Source organism: Dipodomys ordii, unplaced genomic scaffold (assembly GCF_000151885.1).
Source record: "Dipodomys ordii isolate 6190 unplaced genomic scaffold, Dord_2.0 Scaffold1, whole genome shotgun sequence".
Classification (NCBI taxonomy): Eukaryota; Metazoa; Chordata; class Mammalia; order Rodentia; family Heteromyidae; genus Dipodomys; species Dipodomys ordii.
In genome coordinates this window covers 39,565,304-39,581,140 of record NW_012267217.1, presented here as the reverse complement: position 1 = coordinate 39,581,140, position 15,837 = coordinate 39,565,304, and the positions used below count along the sequence as shown (strand labels likewise).

At 36.6% G+C, this 15,837-nt stretch overlaps 1 protein-coding gene across 1 annotated transcript in view; it reads right to left on the bottom strand.

Annotated features, from left to right (window-relative positions):
• Nbeal1 (neurobeachin-like 1) overlaps window positions 1-15,837 on the bottom strand; it is a 209,214-nt gene that overhangs the window by 167,789 nt on the left and 25,588 nt on the right. Inside the window, exons 5-7 of the mRNA XM_013015843.1 lie at window positions 10,666-10,827; window positions 1,344-1,425; window positions 648-775 (exon numbers count right to left, since the gene is read on the bottom strand). Of these exons, the coding sequence (XP_012871297.1) occupies window positions 648-775; window positions 1,344-1,425; window positions 10,666-10,827 (372 nt within the window). The remainder of the gene's footprint in view (window positions 1-647; window positions 776-1,343; window positions 1,426-10,665; window positions 10,828-15,837) is intronic.

The window sequence follows — 15,837 nt, the reverse complement described above, 5'->3', positions numbered from 1 at the left end:
AGCCCCATTTTCCTTCACAGGCCTCTTGTATCTGTTCAATATATCCTATACAATATAATTTAAAAATAAATATAAGAAATTATAATTTAAAAAATAGCTAGTGTGATTTGTTTTCCTAACTTAACCACCTTGACTAATACAGGATTAAAAATTTTTCAGTGAAATTCAATCTCCAGAACCTAAATAAATAAATAGCACTAATAAATTTTTCAAATAGGCAATACATTGTTAAAAAATACTTTCAAATACACAATTTGTGGATTGTGTTGGGTGTCTAAGAGTGCTGGAGAACAAATCAAAGGCCTTGTATGCACGTTACCACAAAGCTATACATATATTAAAATATGCTAAAAAATACATATATGAAATCTTCTCTTGATATATCTGGACTTTATATGATATTAATATATGTGCTTTCAACATCTCTTATCAAATTATCAGTATTCACTTATGTTCACAATATCTGAAAGGATATTTATCACTTATTACCACCGACACAATTCTCTACTTCACAGTTAAACCCTTAAGTTTTATACATATCTTTCCAGTTGCTTTTATAGAGAAGATATTCTTTTTTTTTTAGAGAAGATATTCCTTAAAGAATCACATTCAGATTTTAAATGATCATTATGACTTATAGGACATACCCCGAAATTCTATGTCTCCAATTCCTATATGGATCATACAAACTTTCACAAAATGCCAATGCATGGATCACAAATTCTTCAATAGATGTCTGATCCGCCATTTCCTTCTCCTTTTGTTTGCTTTTTAACTAGAATGAAGTTAAACATAAAATCAAAGACATGACTTACTCATCATCTAACAATAAATTATTTTTATTCAAATAAGCTTAACTTCCCCTATGAATCTGAAAGAAGTGTTTAACCAGTAGATTGGATATACATTCTCAAGTTTTAAATGTTTTCTAGAATCATTTATAACAGGTAATCAAAAAAAATTTAGTTTCAGCAAGAAATTTGGTGATATGTTTTATATGTATATACATACATAAAAAACACAAACTATTACTTATTTATAAAACACTTTAACACTTAAATTAAAGCAACATTGATCAAAACATATTATAAACAGGTGTGAATAAATAGTAATATAATCCCCTTTGGTATAACTAATGTAAGAAAAAAAATTAAATAATAAAATACTAATAAAAACTTCCTTTCTTTAGACAGCATGTAACATTTCTTCTGAAACACAGATTATCCAATGATAATTTTAATTCTTTTTTCAACTACCTTTTATGAAAACATTTACCTATATTAGCTATAAGAAAACTTGGCCTTAACAAAGCAACAAAAGGGAATATATTAGTTCACACCTACTTGCTGAATATAGAGTGTTGTCATGGTGATGACATGGTTAATATAAGAGCAAGTCCCAATTTCTTCTACATTTGAAAGATTTCTGTAAAGAAAATATATTATATCTTAAACAAATGGTGAACAAAATGCATCCTCATGTGTTCTGCTTAAATTCTGAGAATAGATGTTGGCAAACAAAGTACAAATATATTATTATAACATAAAATCAATATGCCTATATAATCTTTTCTACTAAAAATATCAAATAAACCTTAAATACCACTTAACCACTATAAATAAAAAAATTATGATATAAAGTATTTTACAAGATCATACAATCTCAGATCTATCATTTTAGATAGTCAGTGGCTCACTCCTATAATCTTAGCTAGTTAGGAAGCTAAGATTTGAGGACTGCAGTTAAAAGCCAGCCCAGGCAAAAATGTCTGTGACTCTTACCTACGATAAACTACTAAGAAAAAGCCTGAAGTGGCACTGTGGCTCAAGTGGAAGAGCACTAGCCTTGAGCACAGAGTCTCAGAGACCATGCCTAGGCCCTGAGTTCAAGCCCCAGGACTGGCAAAATGATAAAATAAAATTATAATTTTTCCTATATATTTCTAATTTTCTCTAATATATAATTAAATTTCTTTTATAGAAAAATGGAAACAACTTTTTTTTCTTTTTTCTTTTTTTTTTTTTTTTGCCAGTCCTGGAACTTGAACTCAGGGCCTGGGCTTCTTTTGCTCAAAGCTAGCAGTCTACCACTTGAGCCATAGCACCATTTCTGGCTTTTTCTGTGTATGTGGTACTTGGGAATTGAACCCAGGTTTTCATGCATGTAGGCAAGTACTCTACCACTAACCAAATTCCAACCCCGGAAACAACTTCTAACTTATGTATCACATATTAAATTTTGATATGTTTTTCTTACAGAAAATGACATGCTCTAATTTTTCTACAGTACAAGTAGAAAAAAATCACCAATAGTATATACAACCCAAATATAAGCAATCACTTAGATCTAAATTATTTCCTTAGAGGTTTCCCCCATACAGATCACATGGTTTAGTTTTTGTAAACAGTATTCTCATAATACCACACACTTTTACAGGTTCACTTTGATTTATGAATTTTAGTTTTCTTTTTAGATTTATGTTGTATTTTCTCAAATGTTTTAAATCTGTAATAGATGTACCATCTCTATATACTGTAAGAGCACATAGTATCACATCCTGTTGAAAGTAGAAGGCAGTAAGTTCTTGGTGTTTAATTTTTTTTTTAAATCCCTACTAGGGGCTGGGAAGGTGGCTCAGTGATAGAGCGCTTGCCTTGCATGCATGAGGCCCTGGGTTCGATTCCTCAGCACCACATAAGCAAAAAGAAAAAAAGCCAGAAGTGGCACTGTGGCTCAATTGGTAGAGCGCTAGCCTTGAGCTGAAGAGCTGAGGGACAGCGCCCAGGCCCAGAATTCAGGTCCCACGACCGGACCCTCCCCCCCCCCAAAAAAAATCCCTACTAGGTGGTTGTGGCTCATATATGTAATCCTAGCTACTCAGAAGTCTGATACCTAAAGACTGTAGTTGAAAGTCAGCCCCAGCAGAAAAGTCCATGAGATTCTTATTTCCAATTAACCACCAAAAAAAGGCCAGAAGTGAAGCTATTCTTTAAATGATAGAACATTAGCCTTGAGTGAAAAAGCTCAAGGACAATGCTCTGAGTTCAAGCTCCCCTACCCCCCAAAATCCTAATTTTATTCCATTTTCTAAGATTAAGGTATATCATATAATATGCTATTATTTATAATGTAGCATATATATATACATATTTAAAAGGCTTATTAACTTTCTGTTCTCACAAAATACTTTATATCTTAAAATGAAGTAGAAACTAAGAAAACAAAAAAATTAAAGTCAAGTGGTAACATATCTATAATTTTAGCAACTCTGAAGGGGACATCAGGGGAATAGTATCCAAAACCAACCCAGGCAAAAAGTTTATTCCACTCATAGGTGGACTAAGTGGCATATACTTGTTATGCTAACTACAAAATAAAGGCAAAACAGAAAAACTGAAGCTCAGACAGGCCTGGGCAGAAACAACTGAAAAACCCAAGACCCCTATGTCATTTAAAAAAAGGTCTAGAGGAATGGCTCAGTGCTAGAATGCCTCCTTAGCAAGCATGAGGCCCTGCATTCAAGAACCAGTTCCACTAAGAATTTCTTTTAAGCCAAGCACCCGTGGCTCACGCCTGTAATCCTAGCTAGTCAGGAGGTTGAGATCTGAAGATCATGGTTCAAAGCCAGCCTGGGCAGGGAAGTCTGTGAGATTTTTTTTTATCTCCAATTAAATCACAGAAAAAGCAGGAAGTAACACTGTGGCTCAAGTACTAGACTGCTAGCTGGAGCAAAACCACAGTGAGATCACACTTTATAGCCACTAATAAGACTAAGGAAGACATAGACAAGTGATGTAAGAATGTAGAAAAAGGGCTGGGAAGGTGGCTCAGTGGTAGAGTGCTTGTCTCACATGCATGAGGCCCTGGGTTCGATTCCTCAGCACCACATAAACAGAAAAAGCCGGAAATGGCGCGGCGGCTCAAGTGGTAGAGTGCTAGCCTCGAGCTGAAGAGCTGAGGGACAGTGCCCAGGCCCAGAGTTCAAGCCCCATTACCAACAATAACAAAAAAAAGAATGTGGAGGGGCTGGGAAGGTGGCTCAGTGGGAGAACGCTTGCCTTGCATGCATGAGACCCTGGGTTCGATTCCTCAGCACCACATAAGCAAAAAAGAAAAAAACCAAAGTGGCGCTGTGGCTCAAGTGGTAGAGCACTAACCTTGAGGTGAAGAGCTGAGGGACAGCGCCCAGGCCCAGAGCTCAGGCCCCACGACCTGACCAAAAAAAAAAAAAAATCTTCATATACTGCTGATGAGAATGGCAAATGAAAGTCTGGCATTTTCTCAAATAGTAACCAACAATTTTACGCCTGGGCAAAAGAAAATAGTATCTATACAAAAACTTCTAAGACTGTTCACAGCAACAGTATTGATGACAGCCAAAAAGTAAAACTAAATAAACTAAATGTCCATCAACTGATGAATGAATAAAGTGTGACGTAGCTGCAAATGGAATATAATTCAGCCATGCAAACAAATGAAATATAAATATATTCTACAACATTTATGAACCTTGAAACATGCTAAATACAAGCTATCAGTTACAAAAGACCACATAGTGCATGGTTTTATTTCTCTACTATATTTAGAACACAAAGTAGACCTCTGGTTTCCAGGGGATGGAGAAAGGATGAACAGAGAGTGATTGTTAATGGGCGGGTGCATATGTTCTAAAATTGACTGTGGTGATAGCACAATTCTGTACTATACAAAAAACATTAAAATGATACATTTTAAATGAGTGGGTCATTTGGCATATAAAATCTCTAGCCCTTATAGCTATGACTGAAAAGTACCCAAGGAAGTAGTACAGTATACATATATTAAAAATTTTAAAATATCTTTATAGATGAAGTACCAAAACTTCAAAGTATGAAACTGTCAGTTTAGACTATATATATAGTTCCAGCCCTGCCTATATTTCTTTGTTCCCCTGCCTCTTAAATTTGAATTGTCATAAAATAATTGCACTTTTCAGGGCTGGGAAGGTGGCTCAGTGGTAGAGTGCTTGCCTTGCATGCCTGAGGCCCTGGGTTCAATTCCTCAGCACCACATAAGCAAAAAGAAAAAAGCCAGAAATGGTGCTGTGGCCCAGGCCCAGAGTTCAGGTCCCACGACCGGACCCCAAAAAAAAAATTACACTTTTCTTTTCTGACCTAATGTGTAAAGAGAAGTCATTATTCTCATGATCACAATGAGAAAAAAAGCTGAATAAACTGAAAAACAACATTTCTTAGATCCATTAGAGACTACATAAAGAAAAGGAAGAGAATTTAAGAAGGAAAAGGACAAAATACAATCTTTATTTAATTCTTAATAGATTTAACATTATACTTTATACAAAATAACACAGACATATATTGATGATTATAACTAAAAACAAGTGAAATGAATGCTAATAATATTATAAGAGAATATAGAAGCCAGGTGCCAGTAACTCATACCTGTAACCTTAACTACTCAGGAGGCTGAGATCTGAGGACTGAGGTTCAAAGCTAATTCAGATAGAAAATCCCTTAGACTCTGATCTTCAATTAACCACCCAAAAAGCTAGAAGGGAAACTGGTTCAAGTGATAAAGTGCAAACCTTGAGTGAAAAAGCTAAGCTTAGGGATAGTGCCCAGGCCTTGAGATCAAGCCCCAATATGGAACAAAAAATAGATACAGGAGAAATCTAAGTAGATTTGGATTTTCTAATGATTTTTGTAGATACAAAACAAAGGAACACAATCCATGTAGGAAAACTGATTACTTAAATTTGATTAAAATAAAAATCTCCTATTCTACAAAAGACTAAAATACAAGAATGAAGACAAGTCACAAACCAAGAAAATGTTCAAGTAAGTTAGCTGATTAAAAACAAAAAACAAAAAACTCTGGGGGCTGGGAAGGTGGCTCAGTGGTAGAGCCCTTGCCTTGCATGCCTGAGGCCCTGGGTTCGATTCCTCAGCACCACATAAGAAAAAAGAAAAAAGCCGGAAATGGCGCTGTGGCTCAAGTGGTAGAACGCTAGCCTTGAGCTGAAGAGCTGAGGGACAGCGCCCAGGCCCAGAGTTCAGGCCCCACGACTGAACCCAAAAAAACAAACAAACAAAAAAAAAACCCTCTATCTCAAAATATTCAAAGACCTTTTTGTGTCTGTGTGCTAGTTCTAGGGTTCTCAGGACCTGGGAACTGTCCTTGAGCTTTCTGGGTCAAGGCTGGTGCTCAACCATTGAGACACTGTTCCACTTACAGGCTTTTTTGGTGGTTAACTGGAGGTAAGAGTTTCATAGACTTTCCTTCTCAAGCTGGCTTTGAACCACTATCCTCAGATCTCAGCTTCCTGAGTAGTTAGGATCACAGGCATGAGCCACCAGCGCCCAGCTAAACCTTTTAAATTTAATAAAACAGCAGCCCAGTTTTAAAACTGAGAAAAAGAGCTAGACAGATATATCAACACAGAAGACATAGGAAAGATGCTGTACATCTTTAAAAAATTAGAGAATTACAACTGAATTGTGGAATACTACATATACTAGAATGGCTAAAATTTAAAGAATGGTGCTATAGTTTAAATATAAAATAATATAAAATATGACCTAATGTATTGAGATCCTGATTGATAACTGATGGACTTTTGCTAAGTAACTGGATCCTGAAGGCTCAGAACTAATCATTACATTAATCCCTTGATAGAGGCTTAACTGGAATAAGTTTGTTTTGTTGGTTTGTTCTATGCTTAAACTCAGGGACTTGTCATCTGGCATTTTCACTCAAGGCTGTCACTCTAACACTTAGGCCACCCTTCTACTTGCAGCATTTTGCTGGTTAATTGGATATAAGAGTCTCAGAAATTTGTCAGGGCTGGCATGAAACTCCATCCTTAGATCTCACATGCGGAGCCACTAGAATTACAGGCCTGAGCCACTAGTGCCTGGCCTGGGTGGGGAGGAAAGGGTTGTTCTTGGGGTATATATTGTCCTGGCCTTCCTATAACATCATATTCTCTGCTTTGTCTGCCATGATTTAAGAACCTCCTTTGCCACACATTCCTGCACCATGACTTTCTGCCTGAGTGCATGGACCCAAAAATCATGGATGGAACCCTCTGAAACAATGAGTTAAAATAATTAGTTTCTCCCTTAATTTGTTTTATTTGTTTCCATCAGGTATGTAATCACAGAAATGATAAAAAGTAACTATTATAAGGCTGGCTGTGGTAGCACAGAGCTGTAATCGCAGATAAACCAGAAGTGGAGGTAGTAGGACTGTGGCCCAAGACAGTAAAGGATGGAAACACTATCTGAAAAATAAACTAGAGCAAAAGGGGATGAAGTGTTGCTTAAGGGGTAGGTGCTTGCCTAGCAAGTTCACAGTACTGAGTTCAAACCCTAGTAACAGAAAAAGTAATTGACACAGATAACATCATCTGGAAAGGATGGGGAACAAGAGGAACTCTCATGAACTGCCAATGAGAATGTAAATATGTCTACAGCCATATGAGGCAGTTTCTGACACAAGCTTACCATATGAAACAGCAATTATGCTCCTAGGAATTTACCTAAATCAGGTGAAAACTCATACCCATGCAAAACCCATACATGAATAGCAATTCATAACATGCTAAAATTAATCAAGACATCCTCCAATATGTGAATGAATAAACTTGTGCATCTATAAGTATCATCATCTTCAGTGATTAAAAAGAAATGTGCTCTCAGGTCATAAAAAAAGATATAGAAGACTGCATATGCAAAAGAATCTAGTCTATAAAAGGTTGTATACTGCATGATTCTCAATACATGACATTCTAGAAATGGAAAAACTATACATACAATACAAAGATTACTAGTTGCTAGAGATTGGTACAGGGGATAGGATGGAACACAAGCCAGTTTTAAGAAGGTAAACGATTCTGAATAATACCGTAATGGTGCTACATGACAATATTCATTTGTCTTAATCATATAACTGTATAACACAAATGGTGAACCCTAATGAATACTGTAAACTTTAACTAAAGCATTTGTCAAAACCTATAGAAATATAAAGTACAAACAGTAACCCTAACATACAGTACAGACTTTAGTTGATATTGTTTCATGCTTTAATATCCTTTAAGGATATTGATCCATCCTAACAGAAGTTCTGCACTAATAAAAGATGGTAATAACAAGGAAAAGGGAGAGAAGATACCTAGAAATCTTTGTGCTTTGTAGGTTTTATGTTAATCTAAACATCTCTGAACATGTGGGATGTGGCTCCAGTGGTAGACTGCAAGGACCTGCGCTCAAACCACAGTGCTGAAGGGAAAAAAAGTAAAACTTTTAAAAGTAGCTTGAAAACTAAAGTGAAGTCTCTAGAAATATGATCTGTAACTGGTGGCTACTCAACACTAAATTTATCACCAAAGACTATCTACTACTAAAGAAAATTTCAACCAAAAAAATGTGGTGAGCATTCCTATGCTTCATTCTATTATCAACCTCAAAACATACTGAATTTAAAACAATTATGTAAGTTATTAGAGATAACATTGATCAAAATGCACTGTACTCACAAATTGACATGTTGAGCCAAAACCACTTTGCCCAACTACTTAAGGTTAATAAAAAATAAAAATTAAAAACTAAAGAATGTTTTAGTTTGGTAAGACAGTAGACCATTAACAACAGAAGAAAATGTAGCAAATTTACAATTCAGAGGAAATCTCAAGTAAAGCAGTTCCACTCTGCCTTTGTAATTTTTATGTTTTTCCACCTATAATTTAAGGATAAGGATGAACATGAAAACAGACATATATTTAAGGTTCCTGGAGATAAAATGTTTGAGCAACTATTTACTCATTCCATAATTTTTGTAATTAAAGGCAATAAACAATTAAGGAAAACATGACTACAAGGTAAATTAGGATGCCATTCAGCTACTAATTGTATTTCTAAAGCAGCATATATTATAGAAGTCATTTCCTACAGATTACAGATTTCAAGAAGCATATTATACCCCTAACACAATTTCTTTTCTTTTTTTTTGCCAGTCCTAGGGCTTGAATTCAGAGCCTAGGCACTGTCATTCTACTGGCATTCTACCACTTAAGCCACATTGCCACTTCCGGCTTTTTCTGAGTGTTTTATTGAAGATAAAAGACTGATGGGCTTTTCTGCTCCAGCTGGCTTCAAACAACGATCTTCGGATCTCAGCCTCCTGAATAGCTAGGATTACAGAGGTGAACCCCAAGTTTTCAAATCCTTATGTATGGCTTAGTGTAGAATATTTTTATACATTCAGATGTTTAAATACTGTGTGTGTATATGTCCAAGTGCACCTTGAGCTCTCACTCAGCTTTTTTCTTTCACATTGGGCACTCTACCATTTGAGCCACACCTAAGGCTGATTAACTAAAGATAAGTCACATATATTGTTTCCCAGGCTGGCTTTGGACCATGATTCTCAGATCTCTAAATAACTAGAACTATAAGTATAAGCCACCAGTACCAAGTGTCTAAGTCTTTTCCATAAGTAATGATCTGTAATTCTAATTAATCTTTCTAGTTGATACTTAAGTAAACCAAAATTTAAGTAAACCAAAATTTAAATACCAAAGACGTAATCTACATATCTGGAAAATATGATAAGATTTAGTACAATTGTACTTTGTTGACAAAATCAAAGAGTTGATGGATACGGTTTTACAAATATAAAATATGGTGATAAAAATGTACTTTTCAGAGATAGGGAGGTAGTGGCACAGCAGTGACATAGCATACATGAAGCCCTAGGTTCAATTCCCAGCAGCACCAAAAAAAAATGTTTGTGTGTGTGCATATATATGTGTGTGTGTATATATATATATATATGTACACATATATAATATATATGTACATATATATATATATATATATATATATGTACACTTTTGTGTATGTATGTACTGGTCGTAGAACTCAAACTCAGTGCCTGGGAGCTGTCTCCTAGCTTTCTTGCTCAAGGCTAGCACTCTATAGAATACTAGGACCATATTGCTACATCTGGCTTTTTGCTAGTCAATTATAGATAAGAGATTCACAGACTTTCCTGCCCAGCTGACTTTGAGCCATGATCCTCAGATCTCAGCCTTCTCAGTAGCTTGGATTCCAGGCGTGAGCTACCAGTGCCCAGCTAAAAGTACATATATTTACAAGTTTGAACAATACTTAAAATACTGGTGTAATTATTTCTTACAGAAGTAAAAACTTCTGTTACTGTCTTTACTCTAAAATCACATTAAAAAGTTTTGGCTGAGTCTCTCTATAATTTGGTATACTAATTAAAAGATTTTTCCAATACATCAACAAACAACAAGACAAACACAAATGATGAACACACTCTTTAAAGATTCATATAAACAACAAACATTATTAGTAAATAATGTGTATTGTTATGGTAATAATCTTTTTTTGGGGGGGAGGTCTGTCTTAGGGCTTGAACTCTGGGCCTGGGCACTGTCCCTCAGCTCTTCAGCTCAAGGCTAGCGCTCTACCACTTGAGCCACAGCACCACTTCCGGCTTTTTTCTTTCTGCTTATGTGGTGCTGAGGAATCGAACCCAGGGCCTCATGCACGCAAGGCAAGTACTCTACCACTGAGCCACCTTCCCAGCCCCAGTAATAATCATTTTTTAACTAATAATTACTTTTATGCCAGATACCTGCAAAGAATAATGAAGAACTTGACAAGCAAAATTGACAAGGCTTGTTGTTGTTCCTCTAAACCATCGGCTGTTTTCTGAACACACTGTAGTAGCTGCATCCTCAGAACCTGAAGAATATTATCAGGAAGCAGAGATATTCCCGGAGGCATATCATCTACCCTATAATGTAAAGGAAAGCAAATGAAAGTATTGAAATATTAAAAGAAAATCTCTAAAACTACATATGAACTTATGTATACAGCAACTAATTAGACATTTTTTATAGTTTTCTTTTCTTTTTCTTTTTTCTTTTTGTCGGTCGTGGGGCTTGAACTCTGGGCCTGGGCGCTGTCCTTCAGCTCTTCAGCTCAAGGTGAGCGCTCTACCACTTGAGCTACAGCGCCACTTCCGGTTTTCTGGTGGTTTATTGGAGATAGGAGTCTCACGGTCTCTCCTGCCCGGTCTGGCTTTGAACCGCGATCCTCAGATCTCAGCCTCCTGGGTAGCTAGGATTACAGGCGTGAGCCACCAGCGCCCGGCTATAGTTTTCTTGAATAAACCTTTATTCATTAAAAAAAAAAAAGAAAATCTCTGTCACTTAAATGAACTGCATTTTTATACCAAATCTTATAGAAACTTTTTTATTCTATCCAGATATTCTGTGGCTTCTTTTTTTAAATTTTATTGTAAAGGTGATGTACAGAGGGCTTACAGTTACATAGGTCAGGTAATAAGGAGGGTAACCTCCTCCCTCATTCTCTCCCAGTTTTTCCCCTCCCATTTCCCCTTCCCCCCAAGTTGTATAGTTCATTTCCAACATAGTGTCTAGTGAGTATCACTGCTGAATTGGATCACTCTTTGTCCCACCATTTTTTGGTGCCTCCTCTTCCCCTCCCCAAATCAGATACAAAACAAAGAAAAAAATTTTTAAGTGACAAAAGAGAATAACCCAAAGGAAAAAAAAAAAGAAACAAAAGAAGAACTGCAAATAGTACAATTTAAAAAAAATCCTGTGGTGGGTACCTGTGGCTCATGCCTGTAATCCTAGATACTCAGGAGGCTGAGATCTGAGGATTGAAGTTCAAATCCAGCCTGGGAAGCAAAGTCCATGAGACTCTTATCTCCCATTAACCACTAGATAACCAGAAGTTGTGCTGTGGCTCAAAGTGGTAGAGCACTAGCTCATATGATCATATGCACATAGCTATTGAGCCCTTGTGATCCACTCCTAAGAATATCCTCTTTTGTTCTCACTGTGTAAATATTTAAAGTGTTGTTTAATTAATCATGTCCAAGTGTAATTATTTGTCTTTTACTATCCATTGGATTTACTTGTAGATTTACAGGCACATTCTAATTATTACAAATGAGGGAAACCTATGTTTCTTTGGGTCTGGCTTACTTTACTTAGTATAATTTCTGTCCATTTCCTTATAAATGAAGAAATATCATTCTTTCTGATGGAAGCACAGAATTTCATTGTGAATATATACCACATTTTCTCGATCCATTTGTCCACTGAGAGGCATCTGGGTTGATTCTATACCTTAGCTATAGTAAACAATGCTGCAATGAACAAGGTTGTGCTGGTGGCTTTAGTATGCCCTGGTTTTTGGTCATTTAGATAAATGCTTATGGCTTCTTTCTTATATGCATATGTAGATGATTCATAACTATATAGTATTAGAGCAGAATATTGAGTCTTATTTCAGAGGAGACAGAAACTAATATTTTCTTTTTTTTTTTTTTTTGGGTCCGGTCGTGGGGCCTGAACTCTGGGCCTGGGCGCTGTCCCTCAGCTCTTCAGCTCAAGGCTAGCGCTCTACCACTTGAGCCACAGCGCCACTTCCGGCTTTTTTCTTTTTGCTTATGTGGTGCTGAGGAATTGAACCCAGGGCCTCGAGCATGCAAGGCAAGTGCTCTACCACTGAGCCACCTTCCCAGCCCAGAAAATAATATTTTCAACTGCCCTATTTTTAATGAAAACACAAAATATAAGTGAATTCACTTGATACTGTCAAATTAATTCACTTTCAATATACAAGTATATGTATACTATTTCCAAAGTCATTTTAAACTGAGTTAAAAATAGAATACTTAGTATTGACTTAGTGTTTGTCATTTGTTTCTTAAATACTAATTGTCTGCCTTATAGATTCCTCAATGTGTTCAGAAGGAGAAAAGATAATCACCAAAGGAAGACCAAAAGGTGAATGCAAATTCCATAGGCATGAGCATCATCAATTGTTTTTTTTCAAGTAATATAGCAATATTCTGCGACAACTGGTTTCTGTGTAATAAAACTACATGTTTTTTTTTTGGGGGGGGGGTTGCAAGTACTGGGGCTTGAACTCAGGGCCTAAGTGATATCCCTGAGCTTCTTTTGCTCAAGGCTAACACTCTACCACTTGAGCTACAGTGCCACTGCTGGCCTTTTCTGTTTATGTGGTACTGAGGAATTGAAGCGAGGGCTTCATGCATACTAGGCAAGTACTCTGCCACTAAGCCACATTCCCAGCCCAACGTGGTTCTTTAAAGGTAAAAAACAGCACCAAACATCAGTGGCTCTTCTGGTGTCTCCTTTGTTGTCTCCCAAAAAAAAACATATACGGGGAGGATTGGATGGGAAGGGAGGGGGAGAATGGGAATGGATGGGAAGGGAAAACAAAGGAGGAAACTACAATGCTTGATAAGAAATGTACTCAGTATCTTGCCCATGTAATTGTAACCCCTCTGTACAGTATTTTCACAATAAAAAATAAATAAAAATTTTTAAAAAACACATACTCAAATTCAAAGCCAAGAAAATTGGCTACTAATTCACCTGTGTTATATGGAGCTGGTCATCTAATCTCTAAATTTCCTTAAGCTACAAACTTTTAATATCTTCCCTGTCTTACAGGGCTCTGAAATAAAAAGTGAACATTATTTTTTGCTATGTAAACACATAAAAATGATTAAAATGTAGTATAATTTAAACATACTATTTCTGAAACCTAAGAATCTTTCCATAAGCCACTGTATATTAATTACCTCTATGAAAAACACCCAGACCTCAAGAGAATATTCCAAAAATCACTATGATTATGTAATAATATTTCATTGTAGTCCCTTCTTCAGATAAATGTGAGCTATTAGTTGAGTTTTTACACTGAGTAAAAGACTAGTTGATTCACTGCAGACAATATACACACAAACATATAAAATAAATATAACTAGCCTTCTTGTGAACTATCCTAAAACATAAATTAAGGAAGCATTTCTATAAAAGAGACATTTGATTTTAATTGAATTCTAAAGTAAACCACAAATCAAATTATAAAAATTACCGAATTCCATAACCACATTACTAAATAACCATGTACTATTTTAGATTAGGAATTCGATCACTTGTAGCTTCAGACTCTTTCATTCTCTCTTATTTATAAAAAATACTAGAAAATCTCTCATTTTTATATATAGTTCCCTCCTGCTGAGGCATCAAAGCATCAGGTTCTTAGAAAAATCATATATATTATATATAATATATACATATACATATTATATATATATACATATATATATATATATATGCTGCATGCCTGAAACAGAAGGATCAAGAGTTCAATGCCAGTCGGGTGCTGGTGGCTCACACCTGCAATCTAGATACTCAGAAAGCTGAGATTTGGGGATCACAGTTCAAAGCCAGCCCAGGCAGGAAAGTCTGTGAAACTCTTATCTCCAATAAACCACCAGAAAACCAGAAGTGGCGCTGTAGCTCAAGTGGTAGAGCGCTCACCTTGAGCTGAAGAGCTGAGGGACAGCGTTCAGGCCCAGAGTTCAAGCCCCATGACCAACCAAAAAAGAAAAAAAAGAAAGAAAGAAAGAAATCAGGGCTGGGAATGTGGCCTAGTGGTAGAGTGCTTGCCTAGCATGCATGAAGCTCTGGGTTTGATTCCTCAGTACTATATAAACAAAAAAAGCCACAAGTGCTGATGTGGCTATCGTGTCATTTCCAGTTTTCTAGTGGTTTATTGGAGATAGGAGTCTCACGGTCTTTCCTGCCCGGGCTGGCTTTGAACTGCGATCCTCAGATCTCAGCCTCCTGAGTAGCTAGGATTACAGGCATGAGCCACCGGCACCCAGCTGATTTATTTCTTTTTTTTTCCCCACCCCCACCCCCTGATTTATTTCTTAATAGAGCTTCTTGCCTTCAGTCTCAACTCTCTTCAGTCCAACCACCCTAATGATTCCTAAGTGACTTGAAAAGTAAAATCGATTTAGACACTTTCACATGAAAAAATTTTAATAGCATTCTTACCTTCCACAGCAAAAGAACAAATCAAATCCCTTAACAGTGCATGCATGGCATATCATTTGGCCTCTATTGACTCCTCAAGACTCCTCTCCTCTCAACTATAGTAACTGAAGCTTTTCTCCTTGGAGATTTTTACTTCTCCAGATACTCTTTGCCATCATCAACCACAGCTATCCTTTCCTTTTCCCTTCAACATGTCTAGAACTGGAGCTCCTTTTGTTGCTTATTTCTCCTTTTTACCCCAGCAACTGATCTTACCTAACAACTACTGGACTTTCAGGATGGCTTAGAGAAAACGCTAAGTGGCCTGGGAACTTGATAGAGGGTGGAGAAATGGAGGGAAAACCTGCACTATGTGCAAATTCTGTAATGTTTTACAGAATTTAAGTTTTCCCCTATTTAGTATTTTTTATTTTTATTTTTGGCAGTACTAATATTTGAACTTAGGATCTCATACTTGCTAGGCAGGTGCTCTATCACTTTAGCCACTCCATCAGCCCTTTTTGCATTGATTATTTCAACATGGATTTTGATCTTCCTATTTCTGCTTCCCCCAAATCCGTCCCAGTGTTGAGTGTATTGGCTCACACTTGTAATTCTATTCAGGGAGGCAAAGGTCAGAGGAATTTTAGTTCCAAGATAGTCTGGTAAAAAAAAGACATCAAGATTCCATCTCAACCAATTAAAAAAGAAGCTGGTAGCAGTGGTAAGCCTGTCATCCCAGCTATTTGGAAAGCCTAAATAGTAGGAGCCTGACGCTTTAATCTTAGCTACTCAGGAGGCTGAGATTTGAAGATCCCAGTTTAAAGCCAGCCCAGGCAGGAAAGTCCATAAAACTCTTTTTTTTCTTTGGGGGGGGGGGGTCCAATCGTGGGGCCTGAACTCTGGGCCTG